The 27,033-nt window shown below is 61.4% G+C and overlaps 1 protein-coding gene across 1 annotated transcript; it reads left to right on the top strand.

The window, feature by feature from the left end:
- Positions 1-26,000, top strand: PCNX3 (pecanex 3). Its single transcript, XM_065407089.1, has 35 exons — positions 1-153; positions 2,387-2,583; positions 2,942-3,047; positions 3,614-3,653; positions 4,375-4,470; positions 4,980-6,359; positions 6,788-6,917; positions 7,243-7,412; positions 8,027-8,123; positions 8,656-8,791; positions 9,141-9,301; positions 9,659-9,812; positions 10,326-10,358; positions 10,800-10,971; positions 11,426-11,536; positions 11,860-11,951; positions 12,322-12,431; positions 13,836-13,941; positions 14,437-14,529; positions 15,152-15,302; positions 15,810-15,957; positions 16,507-16,684; positions 17,103-17,211; positions 17,796-17,925; positions 18,216-18,274; positions 18,760-18,975; positions 19,321-19,574; positions 20,015-20,245; positions 20,613-20,716; positions 22,417-22,564; positions 22,960-23,190; positions 23,350-23,624; positions 23,812-24,020; positions 24,469-24,872; positions 25,412-26,000. The coding sequence occupies exons 1-35, from the start codon at positions 1-3 to the stop codon at positions 25,595-25,597; spliced, it is 6,570 nt and encodes a 2,189-aa protein (XP_065263161.1). The 3' UTR covers positions 25,598-26,000.
- The last annotated feature ends 1,033 nt before the right edge of the window (positions 26,001-27,033 follow it).

Here is a 27,033-nt window from a genome sequence, read left to right as displayed (position 1 = left end):
ATGGGCTCGCAGGTGCTGCAGATCCTGCGCCAGGGCGTCTGGGCCTCGCTGACGGGCGGCTGGTTCTTCGATCCCCACCAGAGCACCTTCTCCAACTGCTTCCACCTCTATACCTGGATCTTCCTGCTCACCTTCCCTTTTCTGCTCTACATGGTGAGTCCACCTCAGGCCCCTCACTGCAGACTTGGAGTTAGGCTCCTGACACTAGTGCCACTCATGCATGTCACTCTTGGTAACCTGGGGTGTGGGGTCCTGGCATTGATGCCCCAATTTGGGGTCCTGCGACACCTGATCTTGCATTCATGCCCTGGCATGATTTAGCATATGTATTTCAGTAGGGCTTAGCGCTCTGACCAGGGCCCCTGTTGTTCTGGGTGCTGTAAAGACACCCCTCACTGAGGTTGCCCCCTGCCCCATTTGTGCACAGACAGGCTGTCTGCACTGAAGAGCTCCCAGTCTAAGTAGGCAAAGGGTGGGAGGGGAAATTGACGCACTGAGCAGTGAAGGATGTGGCCCAAGGTCACCCCACAGGTCAGTGGCAGAGCTGGGAGTAGAACTTGTATCTTTCTCATCGTGCCTCCCTGGCCCTGCTTTGCACTGAGCTGTTGCTCTGTAATGTAGGGCCTGATCCCCAGAGCTAACTCTCCCCTGGAGATGAGCTCCCCTCACCACTGAACTTGGCACAGAAATTAGAAGCAGCGTGGGGGACTCTAGGCGAGAGGGGACTCTCGGTCCCTTGTTGTCACTGGGGCCCTGGAGTTCTGAGCCTTTGGTGGAGGGGGTGATTGGCATGTTGGGGTTCAGAGAGGGGTGATGGGTTTGTGTGTGAGGGGTTGGAGTGGAGTGCAGGATGCCTGTATTCAGTACTGCCCTGCCTCGGTGTCTCACTTCATCTGTAAAATGGGGAGATGATCCTACCTTTGCCTGTTGTTGTGAGCTCTCTGGGGCAGGGACCACCTATCACTGCGTCTGCGCAGCTCCTAGCACAACAGAGCTGCAGCCTTCAGTTGGAGGAGGGGGATCTGTGCAGTGGTGGGGGGCTCTGGTCATGATTGGGGGTAGGGATCCAAGCAGCACCCAGCACAATGGGGGCCTCAGTCTCAGTGGGGAGAGGAGTCTGTACAGTGCCTGGAGCCATGGGGGGAGGGGGGCACAGTCTTGGTCAGGGGGTCCTTGCCCGATCTCTGCCTAGGGCAGTTGAGTGGTCTGTGTGGCATGAGGGTGCCCCTGATCTTGGCAAAGAGCAGTAGAGGGGTCCAGGCAGCTCCTGGTGTGACCAGGGTGCCCAATTTCAGTTGGAGGCTGGCGTGCTATGAGCATACCTGCTGAGGAAGAGAAGGCTTGAGCTTGCAAGCAGTTCGTAAGCGCAACCGTAACACAAACAAATAATGACAAGGCCTTGCTTGAGCTGCTGTTACAAGTGATGCCCGAGGCAGTGAAAACCGAGAGAACCAGAGCAGGCCTGATACCGGCCCTCCGAATGCCATTCCCTGCCCTGTACCTGCACTGATTGAAATAGCCTAGCTGTGAAAAGGGCATTGGAAGCTACTTTCACTCCTCTGACCCAAGGCTCGGGGTGGGGCAGGGTGGAGGGCATGTGGCAGATGCTGCAGGGGAATGTTTGTAGCCAAAGAGAACAGGGGGATATTTTGTGAAACTCGCACAGTTTGTGTTGGGGACAGGGTGCTGGGCCATGGCTGGGGCTCCTGGCACTGTGGTGTTATGGGTGGTAAATAAAAATCAGCTTCACTTGAGTCAGGGTGCACAGTGTTGCACACCAAGTCGGTGGGCAGTGCTGAGGATAGAACCCTGCTGTCACCCACTAGGCTGCACTGCGCTCCCAGCACCGGAGATAAAACCCAGGAGTCCTGTGCGTGAATGTCCCTTGGCAGCTGAAAACACTTAAACACTATCTCAACAAGCAGCTTTAACGGAGGCAATGGCAGAGAAAGTGACCCAAACACTGCTGCCAGTGAAGCTCTGTTACCAGCTTCCCCAAGGGGCCAAGAGACTGGGTGTATAGAGCCCATGTATTACAACCAGAAGTGTTACCCAGTGGTTGGGGGTGAGGGGGAGGGGTTGGGAGGCAGGACTCCTGGATTCTATTTCTGCCTCGTGGAGTGGGGTTCAGTGGTTAAAGTAGGGCTGGGGATGGCTGGGAGGCCAGGTTCTTTCCCTGGCTCTGGGAAGAGAGTGGGGTCTAATGGTTAGAGGGGAGGAGGAGGAGGGCCTGGGAGGACTCCTGGGTTTAGCCTGACAAGTCATGGTCAGTGCCTGAGTTTCTGTGTAGCAGGCGAAGTAGGCTGAGGTCCCTGGTGGAGAGCACGGTGGCCCCCTAATGCCCCGATTGGTGCTAACCCCGTGCTGTCCCGTCTTTCTCTGCCAGGTGCTGCCGCCCAGCATGCTGGTAGCCGGCGTATATTGTGCGGTTATAGCCGTCTTCTTCACCACCATCAAGACCATCAATTTTCGGCTGCACACCATGTTCGACCAGGGCGAGATTGTGGAGAAGGGCGGCTCGGTGCTGACTGATGGGGCCAAGGCTGAGGAGGGCACTGCAGGGGATGACAGCAACCTGGCCAGGTGGGTCTCCAGCATCTGGGGTGCATGAAGGGGAGAGCAGTGAGGTCCAGGGATGTTTGTACAGGGATCCTTCACCTCGTGCTAAGATACAGCTGCCTCTGGGGTGGGGTGTGGGGGCGGTTTATACAGGGATCCTTTACCTGACATGGAGATTCAGCTGCTTCTCAGGTTGGCTCATTGTGTGTGTGTGTGTGATTGATATATATCTATACAGATATAGATATATAATCAGGCATTGGGGGCCTGTTGCTCTTATCCGGGGCAGCAGGTCTGTTCGCACTGCTGTCCTCTGTGCTTGCGTTAACTGTGCTCAACCGTCAGTGCATGTCCATGCAATGCACCCTCCCTCTCTCTGCAGAGACCCGGGCGGGGGAGTCGAGATGACAGTGTTCCGGAAAGTCAGCTCCACGCCCCCGGTGAGATGCAGCTCCCAGCACTCAGTATTTGGTTTCAACCAAGTCATGGTGAGTACTGGGGGGATCCTCTGGGCTTCCTGTTGCCTTCCTGGCTGGGAGGTGCCCATTGGCGATCCCTCGTCCTGGGAGAGCTGGGTTTCTACAACCTTCCCCAGCCCAGGGAGTTGAGGCGTGTGTGTGTGTGTGAGTGCTGGGCAAAGGGTCCATGTACAACTAGCCCCTCTGCCTCATCCCAGAGGTGGCTGCATGTGAGTGGTGGGTGTTGGGGGTGGAGAGTCCTCTCTAATTTATAAAGCACTTTGGCTCTTTGGGGTGGGGGGAGGGAGAGTTGTCTTTCCTCACCCCAGTGCAATCAGTGAGGCGCCTGGCCCTCCCACAGCCACTGCTGCAGGCTCTTTGCAGCCTGAGCCTGGCGTTTGGGTCAGTTACGCTTGCATCAGGGTTTGCGGTGGCTGCCCTGCAGCAGGGAGTCTAGAAAACCCCGTCCGTGCCCCGCAGGCCCCATCGGTGCATCAGGAGGGCTGGGCGTTGGGCCCTCTGCAGCGAAGGGCTCTCTTGGGCCTGCCTGGCTGCGGACATTGGCATGTAACCCCCTGACTGATTCCCCCTCGTAGGAGCTGCTGCCCCACTTGGAGGACACGGGAGCAGTGAGAGGTGAGTGGGTGGCAGGCTCCCCGCCCCCAGTAGCCCAGCTGGCCCAGTGCAAATGTTTTGCCCCCCCACCAGGGTCCCTGACCCTTTGGGGAGCCTGCCCCGGGCTGCAGCTGTGGGAATTGCCCCCTCCAGGGTGTTCCCTGATTGCCTTTTGCTGCTTAATATCCTGCCTTGTCCCTCCCCTGGCAACCAGAACCACAGAGTTGGGGGTGGATATTCCATTGACTCCCCTGCCTTGGGGCCAGACTGGAGCTAGGGTCCCCTAGAGAGGAAAGGCCTTGTATCCTCTTCTCCACCCCCAGGCTGTCCCCCAACCCTGGGGCTGGATCGGAGGCACCACCCCCTAGAGGGGAAAGGCCCCATGTCACATTCCTTGAGCCACCTAGACCAAGGTTTCCCAAAGAAACTCAGACTTGCAGGTACCCAGGGGGTGCAGCTGCAACATCTGTATATTGGAGCCCCTTTAAGGTGACTTGAGCCCCACTAGTTGCTGGATCCATTGTGGATATTGAAGCCCTACCCCTGACCCCACTGCCTGAGGTGGGAACCCGGCGGTGCCCTAGGTGTCTCTAGCCGGTGGTGTAAGGTGGGGAGAGGGCAGCAGTGTAGGCGATTCAGGGTGGCGTGGGGTGCGAAGGGAGTGGGGAAGGCAGGTCTCCCCTTGGGATCAGCAGCCCCTGCACTCCAGTAATGCCTCCTTCCCTCTCCATTCGCCCTTCAGACATCAAGGAGCTAGTGCGGGAGCAGGGCAGCAATAATGTCATTGTCACCTCAGCGGACCGCGAGCTGCTCAAGCGTGGCTCCCAGGAGAACATCAGTAGGTGCCCTGCATGGGGGGTGGGGGGGCTGTACAGCCTGGGGGGAGCCCGGCTCCCAGGAGAACATCAGTAGGTGCCCTGCGTGGGGGGTGAGGTGGGGCTGTACAGCCTGGGGGGAGCCCGGCTCCCAGGATAACGTCAGTAGGTGCCCGGGCTGTACAGCCTGAGGGGAGGCTGGCTCCCAGGATTCCTGGGGACAAAATGGAACCGGGCATCTCCACCTCCAGTGCAGTAAACAGCTTGTGAGCCGCACCCAGGAGGGACCTGGGACGGGGGCACTGTGTTATTGCTGGAAAGGGTCTACTGCTTGGAGTGCAGTGTCAGGATTCCTGAGGTCTGTCCCAGCTCTGGGAGGGGACTGGGTCTAGTGGGTTAGAGTAGGGGGGCTGGGTGTCAGGACTCCTGGGGTCTATTCCCAGTTCCCGGCTCATTGGGTAAGCATGGTGCCCTACCCGTGCCTCAGTTTCCCTGCTGTTTGTGTAACCCATGTTATCTTGCTCCCTTGCAGTTGGCGACTCGCAGCTGGCCTCTCTCGCCCCAGGGTCCTGTGGTGAGGCCCCAATGCCCCCTCCCAAGGCAGAGCCCCCTGCAGCTGGGAAGAAGCCACCCCCCTCACTGCCAGCTCAGATGTCCATCCAGAGCACAGACTCCTCCGACCAGTCCCCCCTGGGCATGGGATCGTTGTCAGGGGTGGGGCCGGGGGGAGGGCCCCCGCGTCAGCTGCCTGGCAGCTGGCATGCCAGCGAATCAGAGAGTGCGGGCGACACCCCCCTCAGCCCCCTGATCAAGAGCAGCCTGAGCGAGGAGCTGAGCCAGAGCTTCCTGAGCCTGGCGCTGCCCGAGCGCACCATCCTGCGCACCAGCAGCCGCAAGGAGAAGCGCCGCTCGGGCACTGACTACAGGCCCCTGGAGGGGCGGGGTGAGCCCAGCGAGGAGCGCCCCCGCAAGGCTGGTTCCTCCGACAGCTGCTTCAGTGGCACCGACAAGGAGACGCCCAGCACCCTCAGCAGCTACCGCAGTGAGAAGACCAACTCCACCCACCTGGACAGCCCCTCGTTGGAGCCAGCAGGGGTCGCGGCGCCGGCCCTGGACACTGGGGTCCTGCCGGATGGCAGCGACACTGATGCCCTGTCGGACAGCGAGCTGCTGCGCTCGCCCGAGCAGGGCCTGCTGGGGGAGCTGAGCTTCGCCAGCCACACAGATGATACCCAGAACACCCTGGCCTCGCTGGAGACGGTGCGGGGCGACGGGGAGCCCTGGGAGGGCCCAGCCGAGCAGGTGGTGCGGCCCAAAGACCTGGCCCTGCTGCGCCCGGGACACAAGCCAGGGCGCCGGCGCCCCTCCCGCAAGCACGGTGGGGGCAGCAGCAGCTTTGACAGCGGGTACCCGCGGGACTATGCCCCCGTGCGCGCCATCCTGGACAGCAAGGCCTACAGCGAGACCTTCTTTGAGGATGAGGACTCGAGCGATGGCAGCGACCTGAGCCATGCCTCCAGCCTGCCCTCCCAGCACAACTACAGCTCCGACACCTCCTCCAGCACCTCCTGCTACTCCCCGGATGCCGCACCCCAGCGCCCGCGCCGCACCCCCAAGGCCGAGCCAGCCCCCGAGGTTGCTGAGCCCCCCAAGCGGCCGCACTACGCCCAGCGCAGCGCCAGCACGGCCAGCGCCAAGACCCATGCCCGCGTGCTCAGCATGGACGGGGGCAGTGGGGACAGCAAGGCCACTGCGGTGCTCACTGTCTCCAAGTCGGACCTAGAGGCCCGAACAGGGCAGCAGGAGCACTTTCCCCCGCGCCGGCTGGAGTCTGGGGGCAGCACCCGCAGCCAGTCGGCGAACCAGCCTGGTTGGAGGGGGGAGCTGCTGGAGGAGGGGGCCGTCGGGGGAGGTGAGCAGCCGCGGGGGGCCCTGGCTCTGGCAGCCCTGGGAGCTGGGGTGGGGAGTGATGTACCCCTTCCCCCCACACACACACACAAACATGCACACTGCCCCCACCCCAGCCTTCAGCCCCAGGGTCCTGTGTGTGAGCCCACAGATGGCATGGAGACCCCCCAGCCCAGGGACAGAGTGGGATTTAGCCTTTGTGGTCTGTTCAGTCTCTGGCCATCCTGCTGAAGGGCTGGGGTTGGTGTGATGGGGCCTCCCTGCCCATTAGGAACCTGGTTGAGACCCAGCACGCTCATCTCACAGATGGGGCTGACTTGTAATCGTTATTGACCTAGAGCTGGATCGGAGCCAGCGCCCTCTGGAGGGGGTCCCCATTAGGTGGGGTACTCTCAGTCTGGGGCTCCTGACAGCTCTCTCTCTCCATTGCAGCTGCCACAGGTGAGGAGGGGAGCAAGCGGGATCGGGCGAGCAGTGTCAAACGCACCCAGGCCATGAGGCGGAGGCACAACGCGGGCAGCAACCCCACACCCCCGTCCTCGGTGATGGGGTCCCCACCCAGGTGACACTTCTCCCCACACGAGACACTGACACACCGGTCCACGCAGATGTTCGCTCAGTCCCACCCCAAACAGCCCGGAGTCTGCTAACAGCATAGCCTGGCCCCATGCCTCAGCCTGGCCCGGGCACCCTGATCCTGACCCACAGCCCCCTGCTGTCCCAGCCCTGGGCTCCCCCCAGCCCTGCCAGTGCCACTCTGTCCTGACCCGCAACCCCCAGCTATCCCAGCCCTGCTCCTCCGTCTTGCTAACACTGCCTCCCCACACTGTGCTCATGGCTGAGCCTTGGCTGGCGCAGCCTGACGCCCCGTCCCCCTCTCTCTGCAGCCTGCAAGACTTGCAACGGGGCCGTGCCTCCTCCCACTCACGGGCGCTTACGCTGCCCTCAGCTCTGCAGTTCGCCAGCTCCCTGCTGCTCCCGCGAGGCGCCATCCACGAGGCCTGCAACTTCGACGACACCTCCGAGGGCGCCGTGCACTACTTCTACGACGAGAGTGGTGAGTGCACTCACTGCCCATGGCTTGCCCTGCCCCCTCAGGGGCCTTGGAGCTTGCGGGGAGGTTACAAAGTGTGGCAATCTAACCTCCCCCCCCCCCCAGCCCTACCAGTGCCCCCAATCCCTATCCACAGCCCCTGGCTATCCCAGCCCTGGGCTCCCCCCCAGCCCTGCCAGTGCCCCCAATCCCTACCCACACCCCCCTGCGACTGCAGCCCTGGGTTCCCCACACACAGCTCTGCCAGTGCCCCTCAATCCTGACCTGCAGCCCCCTGCTATCTCACCCCTGGGTTCCTGCCCAGCTCTGCCAGTGCCCCCAATCCCTATCCAAGCCTCCTGCTATCCCAGCCCTGGGCTGCTGCTCTTATAAATAATCTGCAGCGGGGGGGAACTGCCCATTCCCTATGGCACTCTCCACCTGAGGTAGAGTCGGGGGGCATTCCCTTGCAGAGGGGGGCCTGTAATTTGCCAGGGCTTCCCTGGCTGATGTGGTGACTGTAGCCAGGGGCTGGTCCCATTGCGGGGCTGTTCCTTCCAGCCCCATGGCTGTGGGGTCTCCCCTCCTCACCTGCTACACATCCCCCAGTCTAGCTGGCTCCCTGCCTCCCCCTGCAGGTGTGCGGCGCTCCTACACCTTTGGCCTGGCAGGAGGCGGCTACGAGAACCCGGTGGGGCAGCAGGTCAGTGTGGATCATGTGACCAACAGCGCCTGGTGAGTGACACCCCCTTCCCCTCCGCTTGTCATGGCACGCTGCTCCCTGTCCCCAGCACTAGCGAGTGCCCGGGGAGGGGCAGGGCTTGGGGGAAATCACTGGCAGGGTCTGTGGTGCCCTCTACTAAGCTGGGAGGGGCCAGGTCAGCGCTTGGGTGGCAGACCACCAGGGAAACCCTGGGAGCTGCAGGGAGCAGGGCAGGGGCCCAGTAGGCAGCATTCTTACAGGCAGTTCTGGCCCCAGCATGGCCCTAAGGGGTGCTGTGCTGCAGGGTTGGGGGAGCCAGCACGCTCTCCCCTCACAGGCAGTGCTGGCCCTAGGGGGCGCTGTGCTGCAGGGTGAGAGGCCAGCAGAGGGCACTCCCCCCTCACAGGCAGTGCTGGCCCCAGTGTCCAGTGTGGCCCTAGGGGGCGCTGTGCTGCTCATTATGCAGTGGTGGAGCCATGAGTCCAGGATCTGGAGCTGTGGTGGGGAGGGGGCTGCTTCCTTCACTCTCTCCTCTCACGTCCCTGCCCCCTGCTGCCCTTTCAGGGACCGGCATTCGCACTCCTCCAGCTTCAACTCCACCGACGTGCCCGAGGGGACGCCCGCCCTGTCACTGCTGCAGCCGCGCCCTGTGGTGCTGCAGGGCATGCAGGTGCGCAGGGTACCGCTGGAAATCCCTGAGGTAAGGGGGGTCAGTGCCCTGGGAGTTGGGCTGTTAAGGGGGCTCTATTGGCAGATGGGGGGAGGTTTCGGGGGGGTCTGATGGGGGGAGGGTTGACTTTGGGCCTGGTCTCTGTGATGGAGCAGGGTCTCTGCGGTGGGGGGCACCCCGTTCAGTGTGAGTGGGTTACCCATGAGAGGGGTGGGATCTCTGTTGGAGGGGGTCTCTTTGGGGGGGTTTGCATGGGGTGTGGTTTGCTGGGGGGGTTCTGTGCTGTCTGGAGGGGGCACCCCCTCATCATAGCTTGGCTTGGCTGTTGGTGGTCTATGGGCAGGGTGCCTGCACCCCACTGAGCCTGCTCTCCCCCCAGTTTGACCTGCTGGATCAGGAGTCCCTGCACGAGTCCCAGGAGAACACACTGATGATCGAGGACAAGTCCAAGCCGCGGCAGTACTACAAGTACTGGGTGCTGCCTGGGCGCTGGATTCGGGTGCGCTACGACCGGCTGGCGCTGCTGGCACTTCTCGACCGGTCAGTTGCTCCCCCACCCCCTGATCAGCCCCATGGGCCCGTCCAGCCTGATTACTGCCCCCCACCCCCCCTGATCAGCCCCATGGGCCCGTCCAGCCTGATTACTGCCCCCCACCCCACCCTGATCAGCCCCATGGGCCCGTCCAGCCTGATTTCCCCACCGCACACACCGATCAGCCCCATAGGCCCATGCAGCTTGGTTTATCCCCCCCACCGGAACCAGCCCCGTGAGCCCATCCAGCAGGCTGCCCGGGTTATGGCTGTATAGACTGGGGCCCTGGCAGCACTGGGTGCCTGGGGAACCTGCTGGCAACTGCCCACAGTGGCTGACACCGCCTCATGCTCTGGGCCCCCCAGGAACCGGCGGGTGATGGAGAATATCTTCGTGGTGTCTCTGGGGTCCTTAGTGGCCTTCCTGGGCTACCTGCTGCTGCTGCAGGGCTTCTTCCGCGACATCTGGGTCTTCCAGTTCTGCCTGGTCATCGCCAGCTGCCAGTACTCGCTGCTCAAGGTGAGAGCCCGCCTGTAAGGCCATGCCCTCTGGGCATTGCACAGCTTTGCCATTGCCCTGCAGTCCTCACCCACAGTCCCCTGCTATCTCAGCCCTGGGCGCTCTCAGACTGCCCCAGCTTTGCTGGGATCACTTAAGCATGACCTTCAGCCCTACTGTGACAGTTCTCGGGGCACCCAGCACAGTGAGCCGCACTGGTACCCCTCCCTCCAGAGTGACGGAGTCTTGCCTGTGCCTGGCTGCTGTCGGTGCCCAGACAGCCCCGGCCTTTCAGCCACTCACGCACTGTCCTCTGGCAGTGCCAGCTCTCTTCCCTGGCAGGCTAACAGGGGCACCCCAGCCCTTTTGAATTGCTCCCCTGTGAGATCCAGCCCCTGACACTGGCTAGTCACAAAAATTTCAGCTCCTCGCCTCCAGTGGGGTGCTGGGCCCGTTTTACTTCCCAGCCCCGCTCCGGTGAGTGCTTACTGGGGAAACGGGCATCATTAAGATCACCTTGATTCTGTTTTTCAGAGCGTCCAGCCTGATGCTGCTTCCCCCATGCACGTAAGTGACCTTCCTGGGGGACTGCAGGGCCAGGAGGGGGCACTCTCCCCTTGCAATCAGTGCTGGCCCCCATGCCCCTGTGCTGTGCTACAGGGAGCGGGATATTACAGCTCCGGGTGAACCATTCCTCTCTAACCAGCCATGTGCCCCACCCCAGAGGCAGCTGCATCTCAGCACCAAGCGCTGGATCGCCTTATAAATGGGCCATGGAGTCCTCAGTGTAGGTTGGTGCCTAGCGCTGCAGCCTCTGAGGCTCCTGGGAACTGGGGGTTTCTGGGAGTTGGGTGCAGGCCCCTTGGTCTGTGCAGTGCCCGGTCTGTCGGCTGTGGCTGGCGGGACCCCTAGTGCCAGCTGGGAGCTCGGCTGCCCCCCACCCCTGAGATGTGGGGAGGGCCAGCCCCTTGGCTGCCCCCATGCCCCTCACCCCATGCTGTCTTGCAGGGGCACAACTGGATCATTGCCTACAGCCGGCCTGTCTACTTCTGCGTGGCCTGCGTGCTGATTTGGGTGCTGGACTTGTGCGCCCGGGCTGTGCCCGTCCCACCCATCACCTTCTACGGGCTCACCCTCTTCTCAACAGACTTCTTCTACGGTGCCCGGGATGTCACCACCGGTGAGTGTGGGGCACCATCCCCCTGCGCCCTGCTGCCGCCCTCCCCAGCCGGGGGTAGGGGGCACCGCCTCCCCGTGCCCTGCTGCCGCCCTCCCCAGCCGGGGGTAGGGGGCACCGCCTCCCCGTGCCCTGCTGCCGCCCTCCCCAGCCGGGGGTAGGGGGCACCGCCTCCCCGTGCCCTGCTGCCGCCCTCCCCAGCCGGGGGTAGGGGGCACTGCCTCCCCGTGCCCTGCTGCAGTGCCCCCCCCCCCCACCGGGGGTAAGGGGCTCTGTGATTCTGCAGTGCCCCAGCGAGGAGTTAAAGGGTGCTATGCAGGTTTCTCTGTGGACCCCATTCACCAGTATGAGGGGGGCTCTCTCTCTAGGTAGGGGTGAGGGCAGTCCTGCTCTGCAGTGGGAATTGGGGGGTGGGGGGTCACTGATTTAACCCCCGCATTTGTGGTGTCCTTCACAGTCTTCACCCTCTGCTTCCCTGCCATCTTCCTCTTCGGGCTACTGCCCCAGGTCAACACCTGCCTCATGTACCTGCTGGAGCAGGTGGATATGCACATCTTTGGCGGCACAGGTACTGCCCAGATGCCTGGGTTCTGTCCCAGCTCCACAGGGGGAATGGGATCTAGTAGTGAGAGCAGAGTGGGGCTGGGAGCCAGGACTCCTGAGTTCTGTCCCAGCTCTAGGGAGGGAGAGGGGTCTGGTGGGTTAGATCAGGGGGGCTGGGAACCAGGACTCCTGGGTTCTCTAGCTTGGCTGGTGTGTTGCTGTTGCTGCCCCGTGCCAGTGCTGGGCAGCAGGTGGTGCTGCAACCTTGGTGTGTGCACAGGGCCTGGACGGGGTAATTGGGGGATATTCCTATTTGACACTGACCCTGCCACCTCTCTTGTTTCCCAGCTGCCACCAGCCCCCTCACTGCCCTCTTCAGTCTCCTGCGCAGTCTCCTGGTCGCTGTCCTCCTCTATGGCTTCTGCCTCGGAGCCATTAAGGTACCTGGGTGCATGGGGGAGGAGGACTCTAAGGGGCGCTGGCTCCGATCCAACCCTAGGGTGGGGGACTGGCTGACTCAGGATGGGGTATGGGGCCTTTGCCCTCTAGGGGGCGCCAGCTCCCATCTGGCCCTGCGGTGGTGGGACGGGGGTGGCGAATGGGGTATGGGGCCTTTCCCCTCTAGGCAACCCTGGTTTCAGTCCAACCCCAGGGTGGAGGACTGGCGGAAATCCCAGGACTCTGGTTCCGTGTGGGCTGGGCTGTGTTTTGAGGCACAGTGGGATGTGTGAGTGCCGATGGGCCGGGGGTTCTGAGGCTGGGGGGGCCTCCCTGCACCGGGACTCATGCTCTCTCCTCTCTCCTCTCCAGGCCCCGTGGGGTGACCAGCACGTCCCCGTCCTCTTCTCCGTGTTCTGCGGCCTCCTGGTCGCCCTGTCTTACCACCTGAGTCGCCAGAGCAGCGATCCCACTGTGCTGTGGTGTGTACCCTAGGGCTGGGGGAGGGCCAGGCCGGGCCATCTTCCACTGGGGGGACTGGGAGCCAGGGCCCCTGCCTGCTATCCCCACTCTGCTGGGAGTCAGGACTCCTGGGTTCAAGCCCTAGTTCTGGGAGGACAAAGGTTTGTCCCCTGGCCATGGATGGCAAATCTGTCCTGGGGAGTGCGGCGGGGGACGCTCTGTCGTGGGGATGCCAGGCTGGGCCCCGTGGAGAGAGGCTGAGGTGTCCGGGGCCCACCCCCGATGCTGCTCCTGTGAGGAGGGAACGAACTCCTATAACCCCCTGTAACGAGCTGGTTCTGGCGGGACCCAACTGAGAGTGCCAATTCAGGACAAATTGCTTAAAACAGGGCAGTTACAGCCCAAGGCTGGGGTTTTTCCACCTCTAAGGCAAACCAAACCAGCCACACAGAGAAGACTTTGGTTTTACCCCACTGGCTAACCACAAGTCACACAAGCAATTCCCTTAGACACTCCAGTTTCCCAGTATCACCACCAGTGCCACTCATTATGGGGACAAATGGTTATGAAAACCAATACCTCAGTAAAAGGGAAAAAAAGGTTCTCTTGATCCCGAAGGACCAAGCCTCAGACCCAGGTCAATATACAAATCAGATCTTACCCACAAATCACGCTGTTGCCAATTCTTTAGAATCTAAAATCTAAAGGTTTATTCATAAAAGGAAAAAGATATGGATGAGAGCAAGAATTGGTTAAATGGAATCAATTATGTACAGTAATGGCAAAGTTCTTGGTTCAGGCTTGCAGCAACAATAGAATAAACTGCAGGTTCAAATTAAGTCTCTGGAATACATCCCCAGCTGGAATGGGTCATCAGTCCTTTGTTCAGAGCTTCAGTTTGTAGCAAAGTTCCTCCAGAGGTATGAAGCAGGATTGAAGACAAGATGGAGATGAGGCATCAGCCTTTTATAGTCTTTTCCAGGTGTAAGAACACCTGTTTGTCCTTACTGTGGAAAATTACAGCAAAATGGAGTCTGGAGTCACACTGGCAAGTGCCTGAATACTTTGCTGAGTTACAAGGCATATCTGCCTTCTCTCAATGGGTCAATTGTATAGCTGATGGTCCTTAATGGGCCATCAAGCAGGCTAGGCAGAGCTAACACCAACTTGTCTGGGATGTCTCCCAGAAGCATAGCATAAGTTTGAAATACAGACAGTATAGAGCCAATATTCATAACTTCAACTACAAAATTGATACACACATATAGACAGCATAATCATAACCAGCAAACCATAACCTTGTCTTAGACACCTTATCTGACCCCCTTTATACAAGATTTGGTGCCACTACAGGACTTTGGTTGCAAACATGTTCTATATCATCCCAGTTCAAATCAATAAAGTGACACCGCCCTGCCTCCTAGGTCCCTGATCCGGACCAAGCTCTTCCCCGAGTTTGAGAACCGAAACGTGGAGAACGCACCAGCTGAGATTCGGGACCCGCTGCCTGAGAAACTGCGCAACTCCCTGGTGAGGCGGGGCGGAGTAGATGGCTGGGCTTATGGGGCAGGGGATGGGGCGTAAATGGCTGGGGTTACTGGGGGGATGGGGGTGGGTGGGTGGGGGAGGGGGCGCGTGGCTGGGGTTACGGGGGGAGGGGCTGGGTGTGGGGCAGAGGGGGCACGTGGCTGGGATTATGGGGCAGGATAGGGGCTGGATAGGTGGGTATGGATATGTGGGGGCAGGGCACATGGCTGGGAAGATTGGGGCGGGGGTAGGGGAGAATGGAAGCAGCTAGTGCCTGGATTAATGTGGTCTGGTGGCACATGGCTGGAGGTGGGGGGGTATGGTTGGCTGAGGGGTTGCACAGGGGGAGGGAATTAGGACTAGGCATGGCTGGAGGTGGGTGGTGGGGGCCCATGGCTGAGCAGGGGGAGGCCCATGCATGGCTCTGTGTGGAGGGGTGCATATGGCTGGTGGCTCCAGCTGCTCCCTCTCACACACACACCACCCCCCCCCCCCCAGCGGGAGATCCTGCACTCAGACCTGGTCATGTGCGTGGTCATCGCAGTGCTCACCTTCGCCGTCAGTGCCAGCACCGTCTTCATCGCCCTCAAGGTACCACCTGGGTTGAGAGGGAGGGGTGCCGCCAGCGATGGGGCTCCTCGGGCAGCCTGGGGCCATCGCAGCTCATGGCGGCAGTGGGTGCAGGAGGGACAGGTAGAGGGCATGGCAGCTTGGTGGGGTCAGAGACTAGGCTGTGTCAGGGGCCCCTTCTTGGTAGTTTATGGTGATGCTAACAGCTGAGCAGGCAGACAAAGGAACCCAGGAGTCCTGGTGCCCAGTCTCCCACTGGTCTAACTCACTATACCCCATTCCCCTGGCAAAGGTGGGATAGAACCCAGGAGTACTGACTCCCAGCATCTCCTGCCCTGACCCACCAGACCCCAGTGCCCTGGCACCGCGGGGGTAGAACCCAGCAGTCCTGACCATCACACCAGCCTGCTTCTCTGAGTGGACCATAGAGGGAGTTACAGCAAGCTGGGAGGGGAAGGGGGGGGCTGGGCTATGAGGAGGGCGGGGGAGGGGGTTGCCGTGAGTGTGGTGGGTGGCAGCTGGATAGGTGGGGCGGGGGGGGGGTTGTTTGGGAGAGGGAAGCTCTGGGGACCTCTGTGTGGGGTGGACTGTTTGGGGGCAGACGGGGGTCCCATCAGATGCCCTGATCCCTCTGGGCGCTCAGTCTGTTCTAGGCTATGTGCTGTATGCCCTGGCTGGGTTGGTCGGGCTGCTCACCCACTACCTGCTGCCCCAGCTCCGCAAGCAGCTGCCTTGGTTCTGCTTCTCGCTGCCTGTGCTGAAGCCGCGCGAGTACAGCCAGTTCGAAGTGCGCAGTAAGTGCTCCCGAGTGTGCCCAGCAGGAGGCACTTTCCCTTCCCCATCAGCGCTGGCTCCAATGCCCCAGGATGATGCCAGCGGGTGCTGTGCTGCAAGCAGCAGGGTAGAGGGGCTCCTGGCGCCAATGTCCTAGTGCCGTGCTAGTAGGGCGACCTGTTCTTCTGGAGGTGTCATCTTTCACATGACGGAAAACATCTCAGCGCAGGGGAGGGATCCCTCTAAAAACCACCCCAGAGGCAGCTGCATCTCAGCGCAGGCGAGGGATCCCTCTATAAACCGCCCCGTGCCCCACCCCAGAGGCAGCTGCATCTCAGCACAGGCGAGGGATCCCTCTATAAACCGCCCCGTGCCCCACCCCAGAGGCAGCTGCATCTCAGCACAGGCGAGGGATCCCTGCTGTTGGGTGTGGGGTTCATTGGGACTATCTGTGCATTAGAACCACGTGCTGTCCCCGTGTTGCTGCCTTCTGGTGGGTGTGGGGAGTAACCGCGTGTGCCCCACAGGCGCGGCCCAGTTAATGTGGTTCGAGAAGCTGTACGCCTGGCTGCAGTGCGTGGAGAAGTACTTCATCTACCCGGCTGTGGTGCTCAATGCCCTGACGGTGGATGCCCACTCAGTCAGTGCCCCCCACCAGGACAAGATCTGCATCTAGTAGGTACCTGCAGCCCCCTCCTGGGGCTCCACCCCCTGCGGCACCGGCCAAGCCTCCCTGGCTACAGCTCCCCCTAATGCTGCTTCAGGGGGTCTTTCCTTTCCCAAGGAGCAGATCCCTGCAGGGTCCCTCTGCCTCCCACACTCCCTGGGGCTGAGTCGGCAGCACACATCCCAGCCCCACCCAGCTCCCCCCACTAGTGGCGGTGCTGTTCACACGCAGCATGAAAAGCAATTGGGAGCGAGAACTGGATACAGCACAGGAAGGGGGGCCTGGGACAGGAGTAATAGGCAGTGAGCTGGGCAGGGGGCGGCAGGCCCTCGCAGAGGGAGAGTTTCTAATCTTCCCCTTTGCGCAGACAGGTTGGGAAGTAGAAACTCACAATAGAAAAGGGGGGGTCTGGAAACTGCTTCTTGGTTAGTTTTTAAGCATTCTCTCCCATCTAACTAACCAATCTAGGAAGGGGGGCAGGGCTACCTGCCCCACACCTGGCTGGGCTGAGGGTTGCATGCTCCGGTGCCCCCTCACATTCTCTCTCTTGCCCCCAGCTGCCGCGCACTCCTCATCACCATGGCTGGCATGAAGCTGCTGCGCTGCTCCTTCTGCTGCCCGCCCCAGCAGTACGTGGCACTAGGTTTCACCGTCCTCTTCTTCCACTTCGATTATCAGCGCTACTCGGAGGGCTTCCTCATCGACTACTTCGTCATGTCCATCCTCTTCAGCAAGGTGCCCACGCGCCCCTCGGCTTCGCCGCCGCCCCGGGCCCCACGTACCCAGAGTGACTGCCCCCTGCTCTGCTTCATGGATCCACAATCCCCTGCTTCCCCTACTCAGCAATATTCTGCCTCCCACACTCCCTGGCACTCACTCCTACTGGGGTTTCCGCTGATGCTGTGCAATAGGTACCAGAACTGCCCTGCCCAGCATGATCCTGCTGTCTGAGGATCCCTCAGCATTTGAGTCTCACAGGGAGCCTGAGGATAGAACCCCGGCGTTCTGGCTCCCAGTCCCCCCACTCTAATCCACTACACCCCAGTCCCTTTCCTCCCTAACTGGGATAGAACCCAGTGGTACTGGCTCCCTGTGGCTGAGCTGGGCTCTGTGTTGTGTGACATATTGCTCTCTCTCCCCCACTCCACCCCAGCTATGGGACCTGCTCTACAAGCTGCGCTTCGTGCTCACCTACATCGCCCCCTGGCAGATCACGTGGGGCTCGGCCTTCCATGCCTTTGCCCAGCCCTTCGCCGTGCCCCGTATCCTTGGGAGCTGCCTGTGGGTGCCCCAAGCTGGGGGCAGGGCAAGGGCTGCATGAGAGTTGCTGGGAATGTGCATGGGGGAAACTACTGGAGGGGGGTATGAGCTAAGGAGTGTTGGGTGGAGGGGAATTACTTAGGGGGCTTATGGGATAGTGAGGGAGTCTGGGGAGGGGGCTATAGGATAATGGAGTGCTAGTGGGATAATAGTGGGCGGTGGTTGGGCAGTGATGGGGTGTGGCACCAGGGCGGTTGAATGGTGGCAGGACAGGGTGCCATGGCTTTGTGGTGGTTGGGCGGCGGTGGGACGGGGCACTGGGGAGGTTGGGCAGGGCGCCAGGGTGGTTGGGCGGTGGCAGGATGGGGTGGTAGTAGGGCAGTTGGTAGGTCAGCGTGGCAATGCAGTGGCGGGGCAGTTGGGCGGGGCCCTAGGGCGGTTGGGCGGCGGTGGTTGGGCAGCGGTGGGGCGGGGCCCTGGGGCGGTTGGGCAGCGGCAGCATGGGGTGCCATGGCTCTGTGGCAGTTGGGCGGCAGTGGGACGGGGCACTGCGGCTCCACAGGGGTTGTTGCCTTGACGCCCCCAGACTCAGCCATGCTGTTCGTGCAGGCCGTGCTGTCGGCCTTGTTCTCCACCCCACTCAACCCATTGCTGGGCAGCGCTGTGTTCATCATGTCATACGCCCGCCCCGTCAAGTTCTGGGAGCGCGACTACAAGTGAGTGAGAGACGCCCTCACCCGCCAGCAGGGCCCCCTGCATCCCCACCACATACCCTCACGCAGGGCCCCCTCACATCCCCCACCCCACCTAGCCAGCTTCCCTCCCCTTCATGCCCCCCCACTGGGTCAGCCGGCCCCTCCCCACTCTCACACATGCTAGCCCAGTCTCCCCTGTCCAGGCTGGCCCCCTCCTGGCCTAACCGAGAGCTGCAGGGGGCCACCCCAGCTGGGAAACCTGTGCAGGGGTCCAGTGGTGCACCGCTAACCTGGCTCTCCTCCTTCCCCAGCACAAAGAGGGTCGACCATTCCAACACCCGCTTGGCCACCCAGCTCGACCGCAACCCAGGTGCGTACCCAGTGTGCCCGCTGAGCCCCCATGTCTGCCGTGTGCCCCGGGCCAAGGGGACTGGCCTCCCCAGCCCAGAAAGTGGTGACTGCAAAGGGAGAGCACGCCCCACTGAACACTCCGCTGCATCCTGCTCTCAGCAGCACGACCCCTAGCACCACACTGGAGACTTAGGACCAGCAGTGAGTGCAAGGGGAGAGCACGCCCTGCTGAGCCCTCTGCTCTGTGCAGTGCAGCTCCCCCTAGTGAAATGCTGGGGCTTTGGGGCCAGCACTGACAGTGAGGGGAGAGCTCTGGCTACTGACCCCCCCCCACTCCCTGCAGCACAACGTCCCCTAGTGCTGACTTGGGTCAGCACGGACTGCGAGGGGAGAGCGCCCCCTGCAGCACAGCGCCCCCTAGTGCTGTGTTGGGTCAGCACGGACTGTGAGGGGAGAGCGCCCCCTGCTGAGCCCCCACAGCCTCAGATCCCTTTTCTATGCCAGGCGCTGATGACAACAACCTGAACTCAATCTTCTACGAGCACCTGACGCGCTCCCTACAGCACACGCTGTGTGGGGATTTGCTGCTGGGCCGTTGGGGCAACTATGCCACCGGTGACTGCTTCATCCTGGCCTCAGACTACCTGAACGCGCTCGTGCACCTCATCGAGCTCGGCAACGGCCTCGTCACCTTCCAGCTGCGTGGCCTCGAGTTCCGGGGTGAGGGCCGGGCCCTGGCTGAGGGGAGTGGGGAGCCTTGCAGTTCTGCCTGGATAGGGCCCTTCTCGCAGACCCCATTGGCCCCTAGCCGTCTAGCAACCTCACTCATACATTCATAGCATGTGCCAGGCCGCCATCAGCCCACCCAGCCTGGTACTGCCCCCCTCCCCCCAGATCAGACCCATGGGCCCACCCAGCATGGTATCCTGCCCACTCCCTGCCTCTGTGCCAGCCCAGCAGGCCCAGCCAGCCCAGTGTCCTGTCTGCCTGTTCTCGTCCCATCCCATGGCGGTGGGTTGCCCTGAGGGAGTCCCTGGCAGCTCTGCTCACACCCTGCCCCCACAGGTACGTACTGCCAGCAGCGTGAGGTGGAGGCCATCACAGAGGGTGTGGAGGAGGACGAGGGTTGCTGCTGCTGTGAGCCAGGCCATCTGCCCCATATGCTGTCATTCAATGCGGCCTTCGGGCAGCGCTGGCTGGCTTGGGAGGTGGCGGCCACCAAGTACGTGCTGGAGGGGTACAGCATCAGCGACAACAACGCCGCCTCCATGCTGCAGGTCTTCGACCTGCGCAAGATCCTCATCACGTACTACGTCAAGGTGAGGGGGCCAGCGCTGGAGGTGGCGCCTGGGGCAGGGAATGGGGGCAGGGCCTTGAGGATGAGGCCAGGGGGCCCAAGGCAGAGGGCAGACAGGGTGGGGGATAGGGCTTGGGGTAGGGAGGGTGCAGCTGAAGGGTACAGGGGGTGGGAAAACCCATGGGAATTGGGGGCAGGAACAGGCAAGAGAAGATGGGTTGGGGGCTCAGCAAGAAGGGCTAGAGGAGGTCGGGTGGGAGGCAGGGAAAGCTGCAGTGCAGGGAGGGAGAGAGAGGCCAGGAAATGGGACCCGGGGCCTTCCCCCTCTAGTGGGCGCTGGCCCTGAGCCGTCCCCAGGGCAGGGGACTGGCTGGCTCATGGAGGTCAGTGCCGAAGTCTGTGCCCGGGTGGCACTCTCTGTGTGCATATGCTCTGGACATCTAACTCTGTGTGCCCCGGCAGAGCATCATCTACTATGTGACATGCTCATCCAAGCTGGAGGAGTGGCTGGGGAACACTGTGATCCAGGAGGCACTGCGCCCCTGCATGACCCCCAGCTACGCCGACAGCGATCCCACCTTCAACCTGAACATCGACGAGGACTACGACCCCCGCATGGCCGGCGTCACCCTGTCCTCCTTCTGCAACGTCTACCTGGACTGGATCCAGTACTGCGCTGGCCGCAGGGACAAGGTGGGCACCTGGATGCCAGGGTCCGCACCCAAGAGCGAGGGGAGCCTGAGAGCCAGGACACCTGGGATCTGGCTCAGCTCTGGGCGGGGAGTGGGGTCTAGTGGGTTAGAGCAGGGGGGGCTGGGAGCCAGGACTCCTGGGTTCCATCCCGGCTCTGAGATAGGAGGGGAGGGAATGGCAGAGGAGGGGGTCTAGTGGGTTAGAGCGGTGGGTCTGGGAGCCCCGACTCCTAGGTTCTATCCCCATGGGGCAAGTCCTACATAGGAAGTTGCGGGTCTGTTAGAAGCAAGGGGTGTTGCGCTCCATGGTGGGTGGGGTTTCTGTTCTCTCCTCCCTCCCCCTTACAGCTGCCTCTCTCTCCCTGCAGCCCATGGACAAGGAGTGGGACTCCCCGTTGGTCACCCTCTGCTTTGGGCTGTGCATCCTGGGGCGCCGGGCACTGGGCACGGCCTCCCATAGCCTGTCTGCCAGGTGAGACACCCTCCCTCATTGCCCCTGCCCACAGCATGTCTACCAGGCAAGAGAGCCCCTTCCGTGCCAGCGAGGCCCGCCCCCAGCCTGTCTACCAGGCAAAATAATGGGAAAGCAGATATGGGGTTCGTTTAATAACAAATGGAAGGCTGGGAGTATAATTAATGCTAGTCAAATAGGTCTTGTCAAAGAAACGTGGTTTTGTTCGGTGATGAGATGGGTTGATGCTGTGCAGATGTAATAGACTGTTGTACAGTGTTCTGATAACACACGAGCGCTGTGCAGTACAGTAAAGCCCACGTTCAGTGGCTGAATCTCTGGCTGACTGACAGCTCTCAGAAAGTCATCGGGGGGACTGCTCACCCAGTGCTGGTGGTTCTATGGGGATCGGTTTGTGGCCACACACGAGTCAACATTTTCATCACTGATTCATAGCTTCCCAGGCCAGCCGGAACCGTTGTGACGATTTGGTCTGACCATCTGTATCGCACAGGTCAGAGGACTTCCCCAAAATACTTGCTAGAGCAGCGTTTTTAGAGGAAACATCCTGTCTTGGTTTTAAAAAAGGCCAGTGATGAAGAATCCACCATGACGCTGGGTAAATTGTTCCAGTGACCCTCACTACTGAAAACGTATGCCTTATTTCCACTCTGAATGTGTCTAGCTTCAATGTCCGGCCACTGGATCGGGTCAGACATTTCTCTGCTAGATCAAAGAGCCTGTGATCAGTATTTAGTCTCTCTGTAGGTACCTATAGACTGTGATCAAGTCGCCCTCCTCTTGGATCAGGAAGTAAATATAAAATCACTGCTGATAAAATCTGTGCGTAGCACAAAGATGGGTGGAGTGATAAGGACAGGGCAGCCCTGCAGAACTATCAGGATCACTTGCTAAGCTGGTCCTATGCAAACAAACTGTTTTAATATAGCCCAGTGCAGAGATATACACTCAGGGGCGAGGAGTGTAGGTCAGACCCTGCAGAATGGTGGACGGCATCCTGGCAGAGCCCTGAGGGACAAACAGCTCAACATGAGCTCCCAGCACAACGCCGTGGCTAAAAGCGCCAATGTGGCCCTTTTGTGGATGAACAGAGGAATAGTGAGTAGGAGCAGGGAGGGGTTTTACTTCTGGCTACGGCATTAGTGAGAGCAGGACTAGGGTACTGCGCCCCCTTCTGGGGGCTGCATCTTAAACGGAAAGCTGGGGCCGGTGCAGAGAAGAGCCACAGCAGTGGTTGGAGGACTGGAGAAAACCCCTGCAGGGAGAGAGTGGATGAGCGCTGTGTCTTTAGTTGATCAGAAAGCCGATGGAGAGGTGACTTGATCACTGTATAAATACCCTCCCGGGTGAACCCCCAGGTGCCAGAGGGCCTTTAAGCTAGTGGGGAAAAGCAGGACAAGAACCAGTGGCTGGAAGCTGACCAGACGCTCTCCAATGAGAAACAAGACCCGTGTTTGCCAGGGCGGGCGATTGACCATTGGAACAAACACCCCAGGGCAGGGGTGGAGTCTCCATCTCCAGTGCAGGCAGCACAGGGATGTCTGGCCTGGGCTGTACAGCAGGGCAGACGAGGCGATCCAGTGGTCTCTTCTGACCTGGCATGCCATGAATTTGTGAGACACCCCACCTCACTGGCAGGACCTGCCCGCAGCCTGGTGACCAGATCCCCCACCCCCCGCTGAGCCGTGCTATCCCCACAGCCTGGAGCCCTTCCTGTACGGCCTGCACGCCCTCTTCAAGGGCGACTTCCGCATCACCTCGCCCCGCGACGAGTGGGTCTTCGCCGACATAGACCTGCTACACCGCGTGGTGGCACCCGGTGTCCGCATGTCGCTCAAACTGCACCAGGTACCACCCCTGCCTACAGGCCCCTCCCCTAGGGCAGATGGGCACTGGGTTCCCCTCCTCCATGCCCTAAGGGGCGTGCGCAGGGGGAGGGGAGAGGGCTTGTCCTGTTGTCTGCCTGCATGCTAGGGAATGGGGGGAGAGGGAATGGCCTGGGGGTGGGGGTGACTGGCTGGGGGAGAGGGGGAGGGTGAGGGGTGGGCTGGCCCACTGGCAGGGAGGGTGTTGGAGCACTGGGAAGGAGAGGAGGGGTAACCCTATTAGCTTGTTGAGGGAGGGGAGATGATCCAGCTCCTGATCCTGCCCTCCAGACTGTGCTGGAGAGGAAGGGTCTGGAGGTCAGAGGTTCGTGACCCCCCCCCCCCCCGTGACCACACCCCCCCCCCCTTCCCACACAGGACCATTTCACGTCACCAGACGAGTACGAGGACCCGGCCGTGCTGTATGACGCCATCACAGCCAACGAGGAGAAGATGGTGATCTCGCACGAGGGTGACCCAGCCTGGCGCAGCGCCATCCTTGCCAACACACCTGCCCTGCTGGCGCTGCGCCACGTCATGGATGACGCCAGCGACGAGTACAAGATCATCATGCTCAACAAGCGCTACCTGAGCTTCCGCGTCATCAAGGTGAGACCCCCCCAGCCCCCATTCCCCTCCCGGAACTGGGATGGAACCCAGGAGTCCTGGCTTCCAGCCTCCTCCGCTAACCACTGGACCCCACTCCCATCGCAGAGCTGGGGCTAGAACCCCCGACCACCCCTCACCCCGTTTTCTCTCCTTGGCCAGGTGAACCGGGAGTGCGTGCGAGGGCTCTGGGCCGGGCAGCAGCAGGAGCTGGTGTTCCTGCGGAACCGCAACCCAGAGCGGGGCAGTATCCAGAACGCCAAGCAGGCTTTGCGCAACATGATAAATTCATCCTGCGACCAGCCCATCGGCTACCCCATCTACGTGTCACCCCTCACCACCTCCTACGCTGGCAGCCACCCCCAACTGCGCTCCCTCTGGGGCGGCCCCATCAGCCTGCACAACATCTCCACCTGGCTCATCAGCAGCTGGGAGAGGTGAGTGCTCCGGAGCTCCTGCCCTGCTTCCCATAGCGCCCCCTGCTGGGAGAGGCCAGGGCTGGAGTAGTCATGAGCTCCCCTCACAGCCAGTGCTCCTCCCCCGCTCCCTATAGTGTCCCCTGCTGGCTAGCTGGGATGCAGTGCTCTCCATGAACTGATGCCCCTGTGCCTTATCTCCTTACAGGCTACAGAAGGGCTGCGGTGCCGGCTGCAACAGCGGTGGGAACATTGAGGACTCGGACTGTGGCGGAGGCTCCTCGTCCATCAGCAACAACCCTGCAGGGCATGGGCAGCAGGGGAGCAGTGCCCCAAGCGGGCTGAGCATGGGCATGGCCACCCTGGGGGCTTCAAACCCCCAGGAGCCACCCGTCACCACTGCCCAGCCTCAGCCAGGTATGGAGACCACCAGCAGCAAACCTCCCTGCTCTGGAAGGGGTGGGGTGTAGGGGGGCTGGGAGTCCTGGGTTCCCTCCCCAGCTCGGCGGGGGGATGGGGGGAGTTTAGTGGGTTAGAGCAGGTGTGGGGGAGTCCTAGGAGCTGGGACTCCTGGGTTCTGTTCCCCTCTCTGCCCTGACCCCTTGCCTAAGTGTCCCCTCCCTGGATAAGAGCCATCTGGCTGCAGGCACAGGTAGGGCCCATCTGTGCAGTGCTTGGGGGTGTTTTGGGAGGCCTGGTGGGATGAGGTGGGTGGCACCAGGCTGTCTCTGAGTGGTGGGGGTGGGGCTATCTCGCTGAGGACTGGGAGCTAGAGCAGGGGGATGGAGTGGGTGCCAGCGCCATGGGTGGGCTCAGGGTGCTGTCTCTGGGCCATGCCAGCTCTAACCTTCCCATCTCCCCACAGGATCAGAGCAGAGCCTTCCACTGGGCCAGAACTGGCTAGTGCGGCCGGTGCCAGGGAGCCAGATGGAGAGCCGGCGCGAAGCCCCCCCTGCCGCCCCCTGGGTGCCTGCCCACCGCCTCTCCGGCAGCCAGCTGTCCTGCACCAGCTCGCTGGCCTCCATGGCCTCCCAAGTCGAGGGAGCAGGGCCAGGCCGGGCCCCCCTGCCGCTCCCGCTGCCCCTGCGGCCAGCACTGGGCACCTCAGCCACCTTTGCCTATGAGGGACTGTGCGGAAAGTGGAGCCTGCCTGGCCGCAAGGGGCTCAATGGGCTGGGGGGGAGCGAGGGAGATGCCTCCCCAGGGGCCCCCGCCAGCATCGGCACCACCCAGGGCACCCCCCCCCGGGGGACCAGTGCCAGAGCACAGGTGAGAATGCGCCCCCCCACCCTCAGGGAAACCCCAGCCCCTGCCTGCCTCCAAGGGGAGACCCCGCCTCCCTCCACACCGTGTGGCCTGGGGGAGCTACTTTCATTCCCCCCACTCCCACACCCAGGGCACCACGGATGGCTGCCCCCTCCCATAGGGGCTGTGTCTGCTGCACAGAGCTCCCCTCCATATCATACACGGCTGTTTCATTGTGCGTGGGAGGGATCACCCCTGGACACACCGTACACCCCCCTGCCAAGCAGGTGGCTCAGGCCAGCTCCGGCAGATCAGCTTAGTGCTAATGGAAAGCCCTTAAGCCGGCTTGGGGCACCCGTGTGCCACCTCCGCCCCTATGAGAAGCCATTTGAAGGGCACTTGGGATTAGTTTCAGCTTGGATGTTCCACACCTCCGCCAACCCGTTCTGTCCCACATAGGGCCCCATCCCAAGCAGCCCAGCCTATCCCTCATGGGGCCCCATCCTGGCCAGTCCCCCATCCCTTCCATCTAGCCTGTAACCCATCTGTTTCTTTGCCCACAGCCCTCTGTGCCCCCGGACCCAGGCCCTCTTGCTGACACCATGGAGGCCAACTCCTCCCAGCAGTGCTCCTCACTGGCAGAGCCAGAGCAGCAGCCGCCCGGCCCCGGTGCCCCACCACCTGAGTGGGGCCGTCAGCGGGAGAAGGAGAGCCCCGCCGCCCAGCCACTCCTGGAGCACCAGTACTGAGGGGGGGCAGTGGGAGCAGCCATTGTCTTCCCCATCCCTCGCATTGATACCAATGGGCTGGTCCCACCACACAGTGCCCCCCGCGCTCCTTCAGGACCCTGGACAGCAATAAGGGGGCTAATGGCTCCTCCTCCACCTGCCCCTGCCTCCCCCCACCGGACTCCAGAGGGGACCCTATGGACAACAGTACTGTCCCCCCTGTAGTGGGGGAGGGGCAGGCGGGGGTCCCCTCCACCAGAGACTCAACTGCTCCTCGGTCTCAGTACTGCTCCCCTGGCGCTGCTCCCCCAGCGCTGTATTTAAGGGGGGGTTGGGACCCAAGCGAATAACACTATTTTTGATTTTTTTTGATGGTTTATTTTTCTCTGATCCTGGATTTTTGGTTGATACAAAAAATTAAAAAATACCCAAAAAAAAAAAAAAAAAAAGCAAAACACCCCATGCCCCAGACATGCAACCTCCCAACAAGTCTGGGTTGGGTTGGGGAGGGACCAGACTCCTGGGTTATAGCCTGAGGCTGGGGGGGGTTAGAGCAGGCTCAGAGGGTTCCTGGGTTCTATCCTAGGCTGGGGACGGGGCTCTCGTGGGTTACATCAGGAGGGGCTGCATTAGGACACGTAGGTTTCAATCTCGCCTTCCGCACCTCCGCTCAGATTTCCCCTCTGTCCAAAGGAGACGATATCCCTTTATCCTGCCTGGGGTCCCTTTCCCTCTAGGTGCTCAATGATGAGGGGAGAGGTCCAGCCCCTGCCCTCCCCCAGGCTCTTGCCATGGAGTCACATCCTCCCAGGACCAGCCCTTCCTGGGCGAGTTGGAGGTGCCTCCATTGTCCAGCTGCACTCCTCCAGAGAAACGGGGCAGCCCCCTCTCCTTCCCCTTCCACATCCAACCTGCCTCCCCGAGGGGAGCCAGCCCTGCAGGGGGCTGGGGCTTCCTGTCCTCCCCCATCATTGGTGAATCTCTGGGCCCAGGCTGTGGGGGAGCACATAGTTCTTAGCCAGGGGGATGCTGCAAGGTTGGTTGTGGGGTGGGCCCAAGGGGGAAAGCACAAGCACTGCAGGCCTCATGAAGGAGCGATTCTCCCCTAGTGCCAGGGGTGTGCCCCAAGGCTGGTTCCTGTGTGGGTCAAAGGACCCCCTTGCAGGTGAGAATCCTGGGCCTGCCTGAAACCTGTTGTCCTGCCTAGCAGAGTGCAGTTAGTGGCAGGAGTGGGAATTGGGGGGGGGGGTCAAGGAATGAATGGGGTGCAGCTTGCCTGGCTGCATCCAGTGACTGGGTTATGCTGCCCCCACCCTAAATATTCACTGAGCCAACTGCCTTCCCGCATCCTCTTTGTACATGGGGTTCTCTCCATGGGGTCTGCATGCCTGGTCATGGGTCCTGGCAGCAAGGACCCTGGCCCTGTCCTGTGATAGCAAAGCAGGGCCCTCGTCCTG

Source organism: Emys orbicularis, chromosome 7 (assembly GCF_028017835.1).
Source record: "Emys orbicularis isolate rEmyOrb1 chromosome 7, rEmyOrb1.hap1, whole genome shotgun sequence".
Taxonomy (NCBI): Eukaryota; Metazoa; Chordata; order Testudines; family Emydidae; genus Emys; species Emys orbicularis.
Note: the sequence above shows the minus strand (reverse complement) of the source record. Positions and strands in the feature narration are given on the sequence as shown.

Coding starts and splice junctions, on each gene's coding strand:
- PCNX3 (XM_065407089.1), top strand. CDS start 1: ATGGGCTCGCAGGTGCTGCAGATCCTGCGCCAGGGCGTCTGGGCCTCG. Junction 3,048..3,613: donor TTGGTTTCAACCAAGTCATG/GTGAGTACTGGG, acceptor TCCCCCTCGTAG/GAGCTGCTGCCCCACTTGGA. Junction 13,942..14,436: donor AGAAACTGCGCAACTCCCTG/GTGAGGCGGGGC, acceptor CCCCCCCCCCAG/CGGGAGATCCTGCACTCAGA.